General features: G+C 43.7%; 1 protein-coding gene across 1 annotated transcript; it reads right to left on the minus strand.

Moving 5' to 3' along the window:
- Nucleotides 1-6,761: 6,761 nt before the first annotated feature.
- On the minus strand, nucleotides 6,762-8,227 carry LOC125525542. Its single transcript, XM_048690574.1, has 3 exons — nucleotides 8,102-8,227; nucleotides 7,219-7,379; nucleotides 6,762-6,885 (listed from the first exon to the last, which is right to left on the minus strand). Exons 1-3 carry the CDS (start codon nucleotides 8,147-8,149, stop codon nucleotides 6,762-6,764), a joined length of 333 nt encoding a protein of 110 aa, XP_048546531.1. The 5' UTR covers nucleotides 8,150-8,227.
- Nucleotides 8,228-16,136: the final 7,909 nt, after the last annotated feature.

A 16,136-nucleotide genomic window follows, 5' to 3' on the forward strand; every position in this document is an offset into this window, starting at 1 on the left:
ACCTCAACTGAGCAGCCTCTTGCTTTAGTGCCATGTTGTAGAACTCATCATATCTCAAGGGCTCAAAGAGAACAAGAGCTAACTGAATTTCTTCTCTGAGACCACCCCTGAACTGGTATATCATGCTCTTCTTATCAGGGACGTCCTGCTTGGCAAAGCGGGCGAGCTTCTGGAACAACTTGTTGTAGTCATAGACAGACAAAGAGCCTTGCTTCAGATTGCGGAATTCCTCACACTTGCTTTCAACCACGCTCTGTGGAATATGATGAGCTCGGAAATCTCGACGAAAATCATCCCAAGTGATAACACGTCCACCTCTGGAGTCCTTGTACTGCTGGAACCATTCTGCAGCTTGATCTTTGAGTTGGAAGGAAGCGAACTTGACAAAGTCCTCAGGCCTGACGTTACTGCACTCGAAATGCTTGCACAGATCCACAAGCCAATCGTCAGCATCGGTTGCCTCAACACAATTGCTGAAAGTCTTTGGCCCGTTAGCAAGGAACTCGTTGAGTGTAGCAAAGTGACTCTGATTGCTGCCTTGATTCCCTTGACTGCCTTGATTGCGCTCTTGAAGAATTTGCATGATCAACTGTGTGTTTGCATTGGTTGCGGCCATCACAGCTTGCCATGCCTCCGGAGGAGGTGGAGGTGGTGGCGGATCAGGATTCAGAGTCATGCGCGTTGGAGGAGCCATCCTGAAGAGGTTGACCACCATTAGCACATTGACAGACAAATATTGAAGCTGAATCCAACGGAATGAAAATTGCAACATATAGTCTTCACATCTGAACAAAATGAACGAATGCATTCCTCTTGAAATGGTCACATATCCATAAATTGAGAAGCCACGTAGAATTAAGGTAGAGAAATAAATCAACAAGGTACGGATCAAGAACGAATAATCGGTAAGAAATCCCAATCTCAAACCATTATCCGTGGAAGAAGAACTAGAGCTACTAGAATTCCCACCTATGAAACTCCCGAACCTTTCTGGTTATGCAATCAGGTGTTGGGGATACAGGGGAAGCATAATATCTCACCCAAACTAGCAAATCCTACATCCAGTTGTATCCATCCTTCAACACATAACCAAGAAACCTTCGGAAACCATCTACCTCAACTTTCGAAAAGCATCCGTTATACAGGTTATGGCGATACTCCCGAACTCCCGCCCCAGTACTGGGTGGCGTCGAGGTTATCTCACCAAGAACTGCATAAAAGAGATTTTCGATGTCGGCGTACTAAACTCAGGTATTCCAGAACTGCAACGATAAAATTATGATGACAACACCTTAGAGCTCAACTCCCCGGGACACTTCCACTAAGCCCCTGACAGGAGGCACCAAGACAATGTTCTCATCATAAAACCATCGGAACGATTCCAACATACCCACGTGATCCTAAAAAAAATTAGTGAAATTTGAGAAGAGAAGAGTCAAAACTCTACGTCAGGATGCCTTACCAGAGCGATGAGGAGATTGGGAAGTAAAAAGAATTCCTAATCTCTTCGATATATAATTCCTAAATGACTCAAAACATTTTTCCAGACACAACTCGGCCGCTAAAAACGATCAAGCAATGGGGCTCCTAAGGTCAGGGAAGGCTCTGATTACCAACTTGTAACACCCTCGATGCGACTATAGCTCCCACGTGTCGAGGCATGACTTAGAGGTGTAATCGCATTGAAGGCATATGTCGCAAGTTAGGCAATCTTCACAACATCCCATGTAATATAAATAATAAAGGGGAGATAACATAGCTGGCTTACACTCGCCACGTCAATCAAGTACATAAATAACATTACATCATCCAAACACTCATGGCCCGACTACGGCGCCAAAATAAAAGAGAACCCAACATGCGACAATGGTCCCGTTCACCCCCAACCGGGAAAGGAAACATAGTATAGTTGAGAGTCTTCGTCGAACTCCCACTTGAGCTCATACGCGTCTCCTGGAGCGGAATCATCAGGCCCTGCATCTGGTGGAATAGTAATCTGTGAGCCACAGGGACTCAGCAATCTCGCACCCTCGCGATCAAGACTATTTAAGCTTATAGGTATGGCAAGGTAAATATATGGAGCTGCAGCAAGCGACTAGCAAGTATGGTGGCTAACTTATTCGCAAAAGAGAGCGAGAAGAGGAGGCAAAGCGCGAGCGAGAAACTAGCGAGCAACATGCGCAAACATTACTCCAACACCGTGTCCACTTCCCGGACTCCGCCGAGAAGAGGCCATCACGGCAACACACTCAGTTGATTCATTTTAATTAAGTTAAGGTTAAAGTTATCTACAACCGGACAATAACAAATTCCCATCTGCCCATAACCGCGGGCACGGCTTTCGAAAGTTCAATCCCTGCAGGGGAGTTCCAACTTAGCCCATGACAAGCTCTCATGGTCAATGAAGGAATAGACCTCCTCCCAAGACATTCCAATCAGACTCGGTATCTCGGTAACTCAAGACACTTCGACAGGTTAAAACAAGACCAGCAACACCGCCTGAATGTGCCGACAAATCCCGATAGGAGCTGCACATATCTCTTTCTTAGGGCACACTCAGATGAGCGCTCCATACAACTAAAACCAAACCTCGAGTTTCCCCGAGGGTGCGCTACACAGGACTCTAGTTTGGACCAACACTCAGAGGAGCACTGGCCCGGGCGGTTTAAAATAAGATGACCCACGGGCTCCGGAAACCCGAGGGAAAAATAGGCTAGGTGGAAAATGGTAAGACCAAGGTTGGGAATTGCTAGAAAAGCTTTAATCAAGGCGAACTATCAAGGGGTTCCCATTATAACCCAATCGCGTAAGGAACGCAAAATCCGGGAACATAACACCGATATGACGGAAACTAGGGCGGCAAGAGGGGAACAAAACACTAGGCGAGAGGCCGAGCCTTCCACTCTTTACCAAGTATATAGATGCATTAAGATAACAAGATAATATAATGATATCCCAACAAGTAAATAAAAGATGTTCCAACAAGGAACGGCCTCCAATCTTCACCTGCAACTAACAACGCTATAAGAGGGGCTGAGCAAAGCGGTAACATAGCCAATCAACGGTTTGCTAGGACAATGGTGGGTTAGAGGTTTGACATGGCAATTTGGGAGGCTTGCAAGAAAGTGGTATGCATCGTAGCAATGGCATAGCAAAAGAGCGAGCAAACTAGCATAGCAGAGATAGTAGTGATTTTGAGGGTATGATCATCTTGCCTGCACAGTTGTCAGAGTTGACTGGATCCTCAAAAGCAAACTCAACAGGCTCCTCGTTGGAGAACTAGTCTCCCGGCTCTACCCAAACAAGACAAACAAGCAACAAGGATACAATCAACCACGTGCAAACTCAAACAACACAATGCAAAGATGATATGCTATGCGGGATGCGATGCGGGATGCAAAATGCAAGATATGACAGGAAATGCATGAACCTGGCCTCAACTTGGAAAACCAAGTGTGCCACTGGAAAGATGAGATGAAATCGCTTGAAAACGATATAAAGAACTCCGGAATCGGAGTTACGGTTTGGAAATGGCAAGCGATTCAAAAATGACACCGGTCTGCGATTTACAGCAAGTAGGCATCTAAATGCAACGAAATGGACATGCTACAGCACCCAAACATGACAACAAAATACATGGCAGGGATGCACACAAGATGCTTAACAAAAGTCTAGCACTGATCTACGGCCAATTCATCCATTAGAAGGTTCAAACAAGCATGGCAAAAATGCAAATGGCAAACATATCTCAGACTTAGTGAAATTAACACTTGTCTGGAATTTCAGATCATATAGCCCTCTTTGGAGCAACAAAACAACATGCTACAGGACCTGAATATGACAAAGAAAGACATGGCATGGAGCTACTAAACAAGCTTAACAAAAGTCCCTTAGTGACCTTGAGCCAAAAGGGATCACAAAATATACTAACAAGCACACGAACATAGCAAAAACATAATCAGTTTTCGGACTTAGTGAAAACTGGGACATGCTGAAACATAACTCGCGAAGGCATGTTTACGAGCTCGATGCACTCACCACGGTGCAAGTCATGGCAAGACAAGCATACATCCATCAAGAAGGCACAAAATTCAAGCTAGACATGGCAAGAACAATAGCATAGCATGCACGGATCAACTACAACATCACCGGCAAAATTGCAAAAAAGTTGACAATCTGCCCAGATTCACAAAGTAGCAAAAGTAGAGCTCGATTGACTCAAGCTAGGTTGCTCCATAATTGCAGACAAAGACATGGATGGATAGAGAACTACAAGGTTAGCTAAACTCCTTTACTGATTATCCTCAAAAGAGGCACGGATCAGTAGGAAACAACATGAACATATGGCATCCTGAACTAAACAATCCCAGGACTTAGTGAAACTACTAAGTCCCTGAAAACAGAATTAGCAAGTACACCACTTTGCAAGCTTGCACAAGTCACCACACACATCCTAAAAATACATGGGTTTCACCTCTGGAAAGATGACAAAATCCTTAACGAAACACATGTAGAACTCACGGGCATATCATGCACACAATAATCATGGCAAAAATGACAAAAGTCTAAGATGAAGTAGCAGATCTGACAATTAACTCAAGTAGCCCTCTTCTAACAGCATTTCGGGCATCAAGATAAGATCAAATGAAAATGATGCAATGTAATGAAATGATGTACTCTCTGAGATGAACATTTTGACATGCTATATGCATGAATCGGAGCTACGGATGCACAGTTACGGAGCCGCGAACATGAGCATATGGATCAAGAATTTCGGGACTTGAACCGAGGCGATGACTGCGGTGACCGGCGGGCGGCGGCGCGCTCCGGCCAGGCGAGGAAGACGCCGGCGCGTGGGATGACGGCGGCGACGGACCCGCGAGGCGGCGGGGCAAGGAGGCAGGCGGTGGCGCCGGTTGGCGGCGCCGGAGCGAGGCGGGCGGAAGGAGGCGGCGCGGGGAGCGCGGTGGGGTCGCCGGCGAGGTGGCGGCCGCCGGCGTGGAGGCGGCTCGAGGCGGCGGGGTGGAGTGGATCGGGCGGCGCGGCGCGGAGCCCGGTCGGGCGGCGGACGGGCCTCGGAAGGGCCCCGTACGGGCCTGCGGGCCGGCGATGTGGGGCGCGGGGCGCGGTGGCGGCCGCGAACCCGGGAGCGCCACGTGGCGGCGGTGACGGATCCGGACACGTCCGGCTCAGCGCGGACGTTGTCCGGCGGCGGCGGAGATCTGGGATTTTTAGGGTTAGAGGGGAGAGGATCCGCGAATTTGGAATGGGGGTGTATATATAGGCATAGGGGGAGCTAGGAGAGTCCAAATGAGGTGCGGTTTTCGGCCACGCGATCGTGATCGAACGCTCTACATGATGGAGCAGAGTTAGGTGGGTTTTGGGCCAAGTTGGAGGGGTGTTGGGCTGCAACACACACGAGGCCTTTTCGGTCCCTCGGTTAACCGTTGGAGTATCAAACGAAGTCCAAATGATACGAAACTTGACAGGCGGTCTACCGGTAGTAAACCAAGGCTGCTTGGCAAGTCTCGGTCCAATCCGGAAGTGTTTAATCGCCACACACAAAAGAAAGCTAGAAATGACCACCGGAGGAGAACGAAGCGCCGGAATGCAAAATGGACAACGGGGAAAATGCTCGAATGCATGAGATGAACACGTATGCAAATGCAATGCACATGACGACATGATATGAGATGCATGACAACGACAACAACACACGGAGAAAAAAACCCAAACCCGAGGAAATAAAATAACTTAACGCCGGAAATGGCAAGAGTTGGAGTACAAATAGGGAAATTTACATCTGGGGTGTTACAACACTCCACCACTATCCATGGGATCCAAAGTCATCGTTGCGCTCTAGATCTTGTTTTGTCAGCTCATGGGATTGTGAGGTTGACAAGTATTTATGGGTACCTACACAAAAGACACACAAACGAAAGAAATTGTGTGTGTGGTAAATGTACACATCATCCATCATGATGTGTATGAGCACATGAGAGTTAGCACAAGATGAGCATCGCTCAAAGAAATTTGATGCATGGTATAAGAACATGTCATCCATCATGAAAGAATAGTTGTTAGGTATAACCACTATAAGAAATATGTCAACTTGTGAGCCTCACTATTGGCCGCTGAAAGGTCATAGTTTATCATTTGCATCCTTTTTGTGACCAAAAATAGAAGGTCAAAAGTTGGCAGTCGTAAACTAAAATTAACAACCTTCTCATAGAAGGTCGTGGAACCCATGACCTTTTGTTTTGGTCACTGGCTGTCTACCCAGGCCACGTCGGATCTAATGTGGCAATCTGACATGGCAAAATTGCGACCAATTGAAAAGGTCGTTGATAAGATTCAGCTTGGTCCGATTAGGTGTCTATATGGGCCTTGCCCATTAATTCAGCCCATTTATGATTTTTTTTCCTTGATGTTTTTGGGCCTTTTCTATCATGGGCCTTTACCTTTCCACATAGTTTGTTTCCTTTTTGTTTCTATTTTCTGTTTTAGTCAAGGCCTGCTTATAGTACTTCTGAATAGCTTTTCAGCCCATGTTATTTTGGGCCATGGCATCTTAATAGTACAAGTATAATTGGGTCGTGGCCACTATCAGGTCCAGTAAGAACATTTTCTAGAGAATTTAATGTTCAAGTAAAAATGTACACAACACATTACAGGAAAATAACACATACAACAGCAGATAAAATTTCATTTCACTCCTACAGTTCACTACATCATAGACAGTACATGACAACAACTCGATGTCAAATAAACAGTACTGCTCTTGGAAGCAAAATAGGCCGCCACACGCCATGTTGTGCCATCTTACTCGATCTGGCCCCAAGTAACCAGCAGCACTGCTTGCTCCCTTGGCCCAGCTCCAGCTCCCTGCAAATGACATATTGTGTCAATGCTTGCAGCAATAGAAGGAACTCACATACCATAGAACTTGCGCGGTAGTGTATCAACACCCCAAAGATTGACTGAATTGAGCTGTTATATAACCAAGTTAGTGCTGGCAGAAGTTTTGACTTCCAGCAGAAAATAAAGTCTATCAACAACCCTAGCTAATAATAGCAGATTAAACTGTATATTACCAGCAAGACACAAATTGCTAGTCCTGATATGTAGTGCAAGCATCTTCAGTAGTTGAATCTAACACATAGTCATATATCAACCAATAGCAAGGGGGAAAAAGAACAGGGAATGGCGAGGTTATACCTGATCTTCTTGAGCCTCTCAAGGTCATCCCTGAGCTTCATGTCGACAGCATTGGAGACGACCTGGGAGAACCTCCCGTCCTTGTAGTCCTTCTTCCTGTTCAGGAACCAGTCCGGCACCTTGAACTGGCGCGGGATGTGCACCACCGCCATCAGAAATCCCTGTCATTTTAACATTCAGTTTGTACATACACTAATTACATATTAATACAAAGGGCCAATAGCAGCCATGCTAATATCCCTATTAATGTTCATAGGGAAGCTTTATAAGCATATGAAAGTTCCAATTTGATCAAAATTTCTACTAGACTACCAGTGTTACAATTTATTTAACACGATGACCACCACGATCACAACATGATGTTTATATACTATCTTAAGTGATCTTAAATAGCTAGCAACAAATTCTACTGCAACATCTCAGTCAACTAAATCACATATAGTTGTGGGACTATGATTAACCAAAACAGTGCAAATCAATCTATTATAAGACAAAATAATGCTCATTTAAGAAAATATCAACACCAAGCACTCATTCAACTGCACCAAATTAATAGTACCATAATCTGTATGGTTAATGTTCAAACACACATGTGAAATCATATTGTCAACTGCATGCACATATACCACTGATATCTTTGCAGCAACATTTGCCCACCATTTTACAAATAATCAAGCTACACAATATTACTATGTTATAAATCATACATGGGTTAGACAGAGTAATGTTTTGTTTCAGGATCAGATTGCATGGCAGGACTACAGTACATAGGAGATCCAGGCTTGGATAAAGCAGTACTACTTTAGAAGCACAACAAGACAACATCACTAAGAAGATAATCAGAACCAAGTTGCTCTTGGATGACTGACAAACAACATCTTATAGAGGCAATTCTGATTTCTGGTTGACCATGCACATTAACCATTAGCATGTGCTGATATGCAGCATAGTTTGAACAGGGTACACCTGGGAATTTTAGTTATTTTGTATAGCTGGTGTAGAGTTGATGATGTCGAAATCGCCTGAAAATTCAACAAGGAACAGAGCATGATCAGAAACCCAGTTGTTGTATATTAAAGTATGAACCAGGTAACACAATGAGAATTGTGGTGCATGTAGCATACATACATACTACATATTCTAGCCGCAGCATGTAACATACGTACATACTACATATTCTAGCAGCAGCAAGTGAGCTCCATGGAAAGGAAGCAAGATGCACAAATGCTGACCCAATCATACTATTTTAGTTAGAAGGGAGGGATTGTGTGAGGCAATTTAGGCCAAACAAGCATCCACCCCACTCCACTCCAGTCGGCCTCGCAATGATCTTTGTTGAGGGCAAATGAGTCAGTAATCACAGTAGTAGCAGCACGCTTTGGTTGAACAAGGCCGCGTGGTGAAGCGGCCACACCTACTACCACTGCTGGCTAATGAAGAAAATCCCCAATGCGCTTTGCAAAGAAGGAGGGTCGATCCCCAAGCTACGGGATCGATACTACTAGCATCACCACATCAGCAACAAGTAGCTAACAAGGCCTCTGCCCTCTGCCTACGCAGCGCACCTACTGGTGTTTCTTCTTGGTTGGTGGCAGGGTGGCGGGGGGATGACATCGAGCAGCAGCGCGCAACTTAACCGCAACAGCAAGCAAAGCGAAGCAAAAAGGGAGGCCGTTTCCTACGCTGCGAGATGCGCTGGAGATTGCTGGACGGTTTTACCTTGACGCGGGTGCCCTCGGCGGCGAAGCCAACCATGGCGGAGAGGACGCCGAGGAAGCCAACGAGCGCGCACACGACCACCGCCTTCTTGCAACCCACGGCTCGCCTCCACGCCCGCCTTCCTCCTCCCCGATTCGAGCTCCACCAGCACTCACCTGCAGCAGCAAGCGAGCGAGCCAACTGCTGGAGTTGGTGCGTGCGTAGGGTAGCAGGTCGCGGGTGCTGCCCCGCGGATCAAGACTCTCCTAGCCACGGCGGAGCGGCCCCTCGGCGCCGCGGAGGCAGTTGAGGAGGGGAACATCGTCGAGGAGGTAGTGGCGATGGCGGGGGAGGCGGAGGCCTTGAGTGCAAACGCCATGGGTGCGAGGGAGGAAGGGGTCAACAGCGGCGGCAGCGGTGTGCGCGTGGGGTTGGATTGAATTGGGCCAGGGTGAGGGGAGGGCGCGGTAGTGTGCGGCGGCGGAATGAGTTGTCGACGGTGACAGAGGGGCGTCGGTTGCGGGTGTGGACAGGGGGGGGGGGGGGGGATCGGGAGGGGGGAGGAGGGGCGGCAGAGGAGGGATTTCAATTGGGGAGAGGAGGGGCAGCAGCGCCCTAGGGTTTCTCGGAAAGGAGGGGATCGAGAGATGCTGGATCAGTAGGGGGATGACACAGATCGAATAAAGGGGGTGATCTGTGGGCTGCGTCCTCATTGGTTCAAAAATGAGCTATTAAAATTTACTTTTCTTAGTGCTAAAAACAGGGGGTTGAAGCAGCTACCGAAAATATTTCGCAAAATGGCATCACTAACATTTTCACTTATGTTAAACCACCTTTCATGGATGATTTTTTGCATTATTAAGCACCTAACTAAGAACAGTCGCGCGGTCAAATTTGTTCACATTTTGAAATCGGCATAGGAATTTCATTAAAAAATGGAAAACATTTAACCTCTTATAGTTAGTTCAAATAGACCAATATTTTGTATAGGTGTGTATTTAGGGATGACAAACAATGTTGATTTGGGAGGTTTTCATTTTCTTTGGTCAAAAGAACCATTTTCCATTTTCTGAGTGACCAAAATGTTTTTTTATGAAGGACCTATCATATATTGTTGAAAAATTGGACCAACTCAATTTTCTAAAATACTAGGCCATATTTAATGCACAATTGACTAAATGGTTGGGTGTCAAAAGCCTTGATCCATCTCTGGTCAAAAAGACAAATTTCTTCCGATTCAGTAGGAAGCGGGTCAAATTTGAACTATAGCTGCCTCATAGTTTGCTATTTATTTTTTCCAAAAATCATTTCTAGGTACATAAGTATCTATTTAATCAGAGAAACATCAAAAAATTTCCAAGATTCAACCACTAGCTAGGAACGGTGAAGCCCGCCGTTTTGACCACATTTTGAAACGGGCATAAAAAATTGAAAAAAAATCAAAAAAAAAATGGAAAACCTTCGCATTGTGTCATCATATGTGACCAAGTTTCCAGGAAAAATAATAAACTTGTAATACGACCTTTAATTTAAAAGAGTGTTCTCAGAAATGAGCTACCATGCGTGAAGATTCATGACTTTCAAGCCAAATGATCAATCTTACGGCCGCATTCATGGCATAGTTTGTTCGAATAATCTCATATTGTGCACAAGGGTGCATCTTGGAATTCCAAACAATGTTGCCTAAGGGAGTTTTCATTTTCTTTGCATAGAAAATTCATTTTCCATTTTCTGAGTGCCTGAAATTAGTTTTTTTGTGAAGGACCCACCATATATTTGTTGCAAAATTGGAACAAATCAATTTTCTAAAATACTAGGCCATATTTAATGAACAATTGACAAAATGGTTGGGTGTCAAAAGCTTTGATCCATCTCTGGTGAAAAAGACAAATTTCCGTCGATTCAGTAGGAAGCGGGTCAAATTTGAACTGTAGCTGCCTCATAGTTTGTCATTTATTTTTTCCAAAAATCATTTCTGGGTACATAAGTATCTATTTAATCAGAGAAACATCAAAAAATTTCCAAGATTCAACCACTAGCTAGGAACGGTCAAGCCCGTCATTTTGACCACATTTTGAAACGGGCATAAAAAATAAAAAAAATCAAAAAAATGGAAAACCTCTACATTGTGTCATTATATGTGACCATGTTTCCAGGAAAAATAATAAACTTGTAATACGGCCTTTATTTTTAAAAAGTGTTCTCAGAAATGAGCTATCATGCGTGAAGATTCATGGCTTTCAAGCCAGATGATCAATCTTATGGCCACATTCATGGCATAGTTTGTTCGAATAATCTCATATTGTGCACAAGGGTGCATCTTGGAATTCCAAACAATGTTTCCTAAGGAAGTTTTCATTTTCTTTGCACAGAAAATTCATTTTCCATTTTTCGAGTGCCTGAAATGAGTTTTTTTGTGAAGGTCCTACCATATATTTGTTGCAAAATTGGACGAAATCAATTTTCTAAAATACGAGGCCATATTTAATGCACAATCGACAAAATGGTTGGGTGTCAAAATCCTTGATCCATCTCTGGTGAAAAAGACAAATTTCCGCCGATTCAATAGGAAGCGGGTCAAATTTGAACTGTAGCTGCCTCATAGTTTGCCATTTATTTTTTCCAAAAATCATTTCTAGGTACATAAGTATCTATTTAATCAGAGAAACATCAAAAAAATTCCAAGATTCAACCACTAGCTAGGAACGGTCAAGCCCGTCGTTTTGTCCACATTTTGAAACGGGCATAAAAAATTCAAAAAATCAAAAAAAAAATGGAAAACCTCCGCATTTTTTCATCATATGTGACCAAGTTTCCAGGAAAAATAATAAACTTGTAATACGGCCTTTATTTTAAAAAAGTGTTCTCAGAAATGAGCTATCATGCGTGAAGATTCATGGCTTTCAAGCCAGATGATCAATCTTATGGCCACATTCATGGCATAGTTTGTTTGAATATTCTCATATTGTGCACAAGGGTGCATCTTGGAATTCCAAACAATGTTGCCTAAGGGAGTTTTCATTTTCTTTGCACAGAAAATTCATTTTCCATTTTTCGAGTGCCTGAAATGAGTTTTTTGTGAAGGTCCTACCATATATTTGTTGCAAAATTGGACCAAATCAATTTTCTAAAATACCAGGCAATATTTAATGCACAATCGACAAAATGGTTGGGTGTCAAAATCCTTGATCCATCTCTGGTGAAAAAGACAAATTTCGGTCGATTCTGTAGGAAGCGGGTCAAATTTGAATTGTAGCTGCCTCATAGTTTGCTATTTAGTTTTCCAAAAATCAATTCTAGGTACATAAGTATCTATTTAATCAGAGAAACATCAAAAGTTTTCCAAGATTCAACCACTAGCTAGGAATGGTCAAGCCCGTCGTTTTGACCGCATTTCGAAACGGGCATAAAAAATTCAAAAAAAATCAAAAAATTGGAAAACCTTCGCATTGTGTCATTATATGTGACCATGTTTCCAGGAAAAATAATAAACTTGTAATATGGCAATTATTTTAAAAAAGTGTTCTCAGAAATGAGCTATCATGCGTGAAGATTCAGGGTTGTGAAGCCAAATGATCAATGGCCACATTCATGGCATAGTTTGTTCAAATGATCTCATATTGTGCACAAGAGTACATCTTGGAATTCCAAACAATGTAGCCTAAGGGAGTTTTCATTTTCTTTGCACAGAAAATTCATTTTCCATTTTCCAAGTGTCCTAATTGAGTTTTTTTGTGAAGGAGCTACCATATATTTGTTGCGAAATTGGACCAAATCATTTTTCTAAAATATTAGGCCATATTTAATGCATAATTGACAAAATGGTTGGGTGTCAAAAGTTTTGATCCACCACTTGTGAAAAAGACAAATTTCTGTCGATTCAGTAGGAAGCGGGTCAATTTTGAACTGCATCTACCTTATAGTTTGCTCTTTATTTTAAAAAAAATATTTCTAGGTATATAAGATTCTATTTAATCAGAAATACATGGTTTGGTGGAGATACATCAAGGTTTGTATGGTGGACGAGGGCCCCAACTCCAGAGCGCATAAACTCGCATGCCCGCCACGTGGTCACCGCATGACCGTGGCGTTGCCATGTGTTCTAGGCGGCCTAGGCATGTCTAGGGGGTTGGGTACTCCCCAGGAAGGTGCTAGGAATAAAATTATAACATAAGATTCTCACGAGGAGACCGAACTATGCTCAGACATGAATTAGCAGCCAAGTGTTTGATTAGCGATACGGGAAATGCACGTGGCCAATGGGTGTGAGTTTTGGCTAAGGATGACCATCTACTAAGAAGACTGTCTTCACAATTTTTTAGCTCAAAAGGAGGAGCCTAGGTGGTACTTGCTTTGCAAAGTACCACACTGGACAGAAATATGAATGTTGAAGCTGGGCTCAAAATAATGAATGGATTGAGCTGAAATTTGGTAGGGCGTGGTGATTTGAGCATAGGAAAGCACTGTAGAAAATTGATACCATTTGGACATGCCAAAGTGGTACTTCCTTCACAATGCTATTCCCTAGACAGAAACTTGGGAAAATTAGCGAGAGAAATTGGATAAATGAAATGAGCTCAAATTTGGTCTAGGTAAGTTACATAGGTATGGTCATGCCCTGGTAAATTTTCAGATCATTAGGGTAAGCCTAGCTAGTACTTACTTTACAAAGTTTCTCTCGAGATAGAAACTTTGGAAATTTCCTGAGAAAGATTTACCAGGAAAATGGAGCTGAATATTATCATGTGGCAATGACTTGGTATGGAAGAGTGCCCAACAAGTTTGAGGGTAATAGGAGGGATCTGGATAACACTTTCTTTGCAATGTGCCAATCTGGCCATAAAATATAAATTGAACCTGGGCTCACATAGATGATTTGACTGAGCTACAATTTGGAGGAGGGTGATAATTTGGGCATATGAAGGAACTGTATAAATTTCATGTCATTTGGATATATAAAAATGGTACTTCCTTCACAATGCTTCCAGGTGAAAAAAAACTTTGGAAATTTGCCGAGGAAGATTTACTGGGCAAATGGAGCTGAATTTTGTCATGAGGCAATGATTTGGATAGGAAAGAGTGCCCAAATTTTTTGAGGGCAATCAAGAATCTATAAATAGCACTTCTTCACAAAGTATTGTTGTGAACAGAATAGGAAAATGAATATTGTTGAATTATTTTTGAACTAGGCAAGGAAGGATTTTTACATATTTGATGAAGATATGACCCAAAGAATTTATGAGATTTTTTGGGGAATTTTGGGAATGACAGAAATATAGGTTGCTTCACAACCTAGTGCAAAAATTGATACATGGACATGATACATAGGCAAAACTGATGAGATGGCGCCTAGTCATCACAACCCACCACAATTTACAAGGTTATGACCATCTATATTGGTCGTTAACAACTAGAGATAAGGCAGCGGACCAGAGCTATTTGCTTTATGACCATTTCGTGTAAGGAAATTACGACATTTCTAACCAAAATGGTCGCAATGGTTTAGGGTTTGGAGCCCCCCGAACAGCTTTTGACCAATTGGTCTCAAATGGTGACAGATCTATGAACAATTCTTCCAGGGTCACTGACAGAAGGTCACTAATTGACATATTTTTTGTAGTGAACACGATGGGGATGCAAATTTAGCATACAAGTATATGGCACAACAATAGCATTTTTATTCATGGAGAGCATATGGTGCACACAAGTATTGGAATCATGCAATGAATGGGGTGAATCAAAATCTCCTAACATGTATGAGGAAACTATGGGGGTCTCCTCATGAGCAATATCGTAAACATCACATGGAGAAAATGGAAAACATCCACAACAATGCATATCCGATGCTAGGTAGTCATGGCATGGGATATGACATAAATGATGCAAAGGGAGCACATCAATATCATCACAAGAAAAACAAATGCTGATAACCATGGGCTTGTCATCTATGCTATGTGCAAATTGGGTTTATTTTAATGGCATAGGCATAGTCACTACGATGAGATTGCAAATATGACATATGATTGATCTCATGCATAGCATATGACAAGTCAAGTGGATTGGCAAACATGATGTGATCGATAGAATTAGCGCAAGAAATCCTATGTAACATGGCATCACAACTAATAGACTCCACATGGCAATCATCATACTCATCATAAATGGGTAAATCATCGCATGGGGAAGTCGCACTAGAATGAAGCATGGTAATAGGTTGATCAACATCATGCAAGCAATCAATGTCAAGAATGTCCACTAGTGGGACTAGAGCATCACCTTCACCTATGTTACCTTTGTCATTCCACTCATGTGGTGTAGGTGAGGTGGGAAAGACCAAATTGTGGTCATATTCATCTTGATCGAACCATGTGGGGGGTGCATCATATTCCACCATGGCCATCGTCTTGTCCAAAGGGAGGACGAAGTCATTGCGAATCGGCGCGTCATCATAGATGGGACCTAGCACCAAATGAGAAGACACAATAGAGGTAGAGGTCAAGTTGATGCGGAGCATCCTACGGACATCACCATGTCAAGAGTCCGTTTGGCAAGTGACACGTTCGATGTCCACTTCACATACACAAAGGTGAATCATCTCCTTTACGCGTGTTCACTTGACCACTCTGAGGATGGTATACTACTTGACACTCCACTTGTGTGCATGCATAGGTATTGTTGGAACGCTACGGACGACGAGGAGGAGTGCGAGCACAAGTGTGCAACTACACCATCCGCGAGGGAAGCGTGGAAACGATGACGTAAGAAGAAGAGCTGCTGAAGAAGCTCCAGCGAGTGGACATCCGGATGACACCGGACGACCGGCCCCTCCCAGCGAGCGGACGTCCGGCCCCCACCGGACGACTGGCACATCTAGACCCGAGCCAAATCAGCGGATGACCGACAACATCGGACGACCGGCGACCGGAAGACCACCAGCTACCGGACGTCCGGTGCCACTACCCATGAGCCACCGGACGACCGGTCCCCAACGGACGTCCGCTACCTGTCTACGTACAGAGATCGGGCCCGAGGCCCATGTATCCCTCTCCCACTTACCCCTTCGTCGACCTAGACTATATATACTCCTCCACCTCCTCCTAGTTAGGGTTAGCATTGGTTTAGCTCATATTTAGAGATAGAGCATTGCTCATCCACATCGAATCTACTCCACGAGAGAGACCACGACCTCTACGGAGAAGATCCCTTTGGATTCAAGACCT

Source organism: Triticum urartu, chromosome 1 (genome assembly GCF_003073215.2).
Source record: "Triticum urartu cultivar G1812 chromosome 1, Tu2.1, whole genome shotgun sequence".
NCBI lineage: Eukaryota > Viridiplantae > Streptophyta > Magnoliopsida > Poales > Poaceae > Triticum > Triticum urartu.

What these genes read in the sequence shown, in the direction of transcription:
- LOC125525542 (XM_048690574.1), bottom strand. Translation starts at nt 8,149, where the DNA reads ATGCTAATGGTTAATGTGCATGGTCAACCAGAAATCAGAATTGCCTCT. An exon ending in CAGAAATCAGAATTGCCTCT is followed by an intron (nt 7,380 to 8,101) that starts ATAAGATGTTGT and finishes TTAAAATGACAG; the next exon opens with GGATTTCTGATGGCGGTGGT. An exon ending in GAGAGGCTCAAGAAGATCAG is followed by an intron (nt 6,886 to 7,218) that starts GTATAACCTCGC and finishes TGTCATTTGCAG; the next exon opens with GGAGCTGGAGCTGGGCCAAG.